Source organism: Zingiber officinale, chromosome 7A (assembly GCF_018446385.1).
Source record: "Zingiber officinale cultivar Zhangliang chromosome 7A, Zo_v1.1, whole genome shotgun sequence".
Classification (NCBI taxonomy): domain Eukaryota; kingdom Viridiplantae; phylum Streptophyta; class Magnoliopsida; order Zingiberales; family Zingiberaceae; genus Zingiber; species Zingiber officinale.
In genome coordinates, this window is record NC_055998.1 from 57245014 (window position 1) to 57247185 (window position 2172).

Consider the following 2172-nt stretch of genomic DNA (forward strand, 5'->3'; position numbering starts at 1 on the left):
TTATATATTTTCCTGGTTTCTTGTCATGGTTATTCCTTATCCTCTATCCTTTATGTACTTTCTTTTGCTTTAGATGCTAGAACAAAAAGCAAACTAATGCTTTGATTGAGGTTATGAAAATTCATAATTTTTTGTGCTCCAGAGACAAATTAATTCTTAGCGATGGATTTGGGTTCAATTCCATCAATAAGAAAAATGGAAAACAGTACTAGACATGATTTTTGTTTAAAAATTCATGCGGGCTATGAAGAATGCACCTAAACAAGGAGACAACAATGTTAAACAAACATGTTAACAACATTTAACATCAAAATAGTGTTGTAAATACAAAAATTGATTTTCCTCATTATTATTCTTCTTCTATGAACTTGGGATAAAAGCTACTGAGGTTCCTACACAATTGGGAGACTTTGCAAAACCAAAGTAACTAATTTATTAGGTTGAAATGATAGATAGATGAATATTATGGATACTGTTGTAAGAAGAATATTTACAAAACCAACGTGTAAAATTCAACGTGTGTTGGAGCTAATATTTGTAAATATCTGAAGAGTTGAACTTCACAATAAATTAGATGTGACGTGAATTGTGGTACTTAGTGCATCAAGTGGTGTATAAGTTATTTGACATATTACTGTTGAAGAGTCAAAGGATTTCTCAATTTCATTCTTAATTTAAACAAGACATTTTTTCACTGGCCTCTTAATTCAAGCTCTTTCTATGTTTCAGCAATTTGTGGGAATCATGGAGAGCAAGACGTGGATATGGAATAGGAAGTCCACAGGGAAGCACATTGAGGTTAGCAGTAATCAAATCATCTTTTTGATGGTTTATTACTGATTTTTGCACAACTAATGTTTCAGTATAAACAATTCTCGGACTCAAAGATCGATATCTTCTATTACTGATTTTGATTGTTTATTACTGGTTTTTTATTGTTAATTTTTTGGATTATAAATAAAGAAGGCAACAACTCATCAGTACCAAACAAATTTTCAACTCTTCTAGACTGAGTATATGTCTCTTCTTATGTTGGGAATCAATTTGTAAATGCCTATGATTTCTCTCAGAAAGGGAAGACCCTGGAGTTGGAGAAATCTGTAGAAAACTTGAACGAACAACTATCTTCTGTCCGCAGCGAGCCCAATGCTAAAGATGATCTTTTGGCAAGGCAAGCAAAAGTAGCTGAGGAAGCAATTTCAGGTTAGATTTTGTTTTCCTTACATTTTCTTCCCAACACAGAAACTATGTTGTTTTAAGAACAAACCATGCATGATCTACTTGTTAGGATGGGAAAAAGCAAAAGCTCGAGCTCTGGCTTTACAGAAACAATTGGATGATGCCTTGCTTCAGAAGAAAATGGCAGAAGAAAGATTAGTCAAATAGGATACAGAATTACAAGAATTCAAGCAGCAACTAATTTATTAGTTGTAAATACTGTTGTAAGAAGAATATTAGTTACTTTGCAAAACCAAAGTAACTAATTTATTAGTTTGTGTATTTTATGGATACTGTTGTAAGAAGAATATTTATGTAATTTGTGAATATTTGTGTATTTTATAGATACTGTTGAATGAAGAATATTTGTGTAATTTGTGAATATTTATGTATTTTTTTGGTTACTGTTTCCGAAATCAATTTTGTACTATTAAAAAATACTGATATTACATCGGTTTTCCACCGCTGCAAAATCGGTGTTATTAACTAATATTACATCGGTCGTATATCGCTGCCAAAACTGGTGTTATTAACATATAATATTACATCGGTTTTACACTGTTGATGAAACGGTGTTGTTAAGTGATACTACACTGGTTAATAACCGATTCGAACACCGGTGTCGTTAAGTGATACTACACCGATTTTAAACCGATGTCTAAAATGGCAGACTTTTTACATCGCCTTCATAGACATCGGTCGAAAATGTAATAGACATCGGTGGAAAACCGATGTCTATGAGGGTTTTGTTGTAGTGTCTTTATGCTTCGGCTGTAGGAAGCCTTATGTATGCAATGTTGTGTACGAGACCTGATATCTGTTTTGCCGTAGGCATGGTTAGCAGATATCAGAGTAACCCTGGACAAGGACATTGGACTGCTGTAAAGCATATATTGAAGTACCTGAGAAGGACTAGAGATTATATGCTAGTCTACCAAGCAGACGATTTGCTCT

General features: G+C 33.3%; 1 protein-coding gene across 1 annotated transcript; it reads left to right on the forward strand.

Annotated features, from left to right (window-relative positions):
* The first annotated feature begins 664 nt into the window (after positions 1 to 664).
* On the forward strand, positions 665 to 1410 carry LOC122000130 (filament-like plant protein 5). Its single transcript, XM_042554656.1, has 3 exons — positions 665 to 798; positions 1071 to 1203; positions 1289 to 1410. The coding sequence occupies exons 1-3, from the start codon at positions 721 to 723 to the stop codon at positions 1384 to 1386; spliced, it is 309 nt and encodes a 102-aa protein (XP_042410590.1). The 5' UTR covers positions 665 to 720; the 3' UTR covers positions 1387 to 1410.
* The last annotated feature ends 762 nt before the right edge of the window (positions 1411 to 2172 follow it).

What these genes read in the sequence shown, in the direction of transcription:
- LOC122000130 (XM_042554656.1), top strand. Translation starts at nt 721, where the DNA reads ATGTTTCAGCAATTTGTGGGAATCATGGAGAGCAAGACGTGGATATGG. An exon ending in CCACAGGGAAGCACATTGAG is followed by an intron (nt 799 to 1,070) that starts GTTAGCAGTAAT and finishes GATTTCTCTCAG; the next exon opens with AAAGGGAAGACCCTGGAGTT. An exon ending in AGCTGAGGAAGCAATTTCAG is followed by an intron (nt 1,204 to 1,288) that starts GTTAGATTTTGT and finishes TCTACTTGTTAG; the next exon opens with GATGGGAAAAAGCAAAAGCT.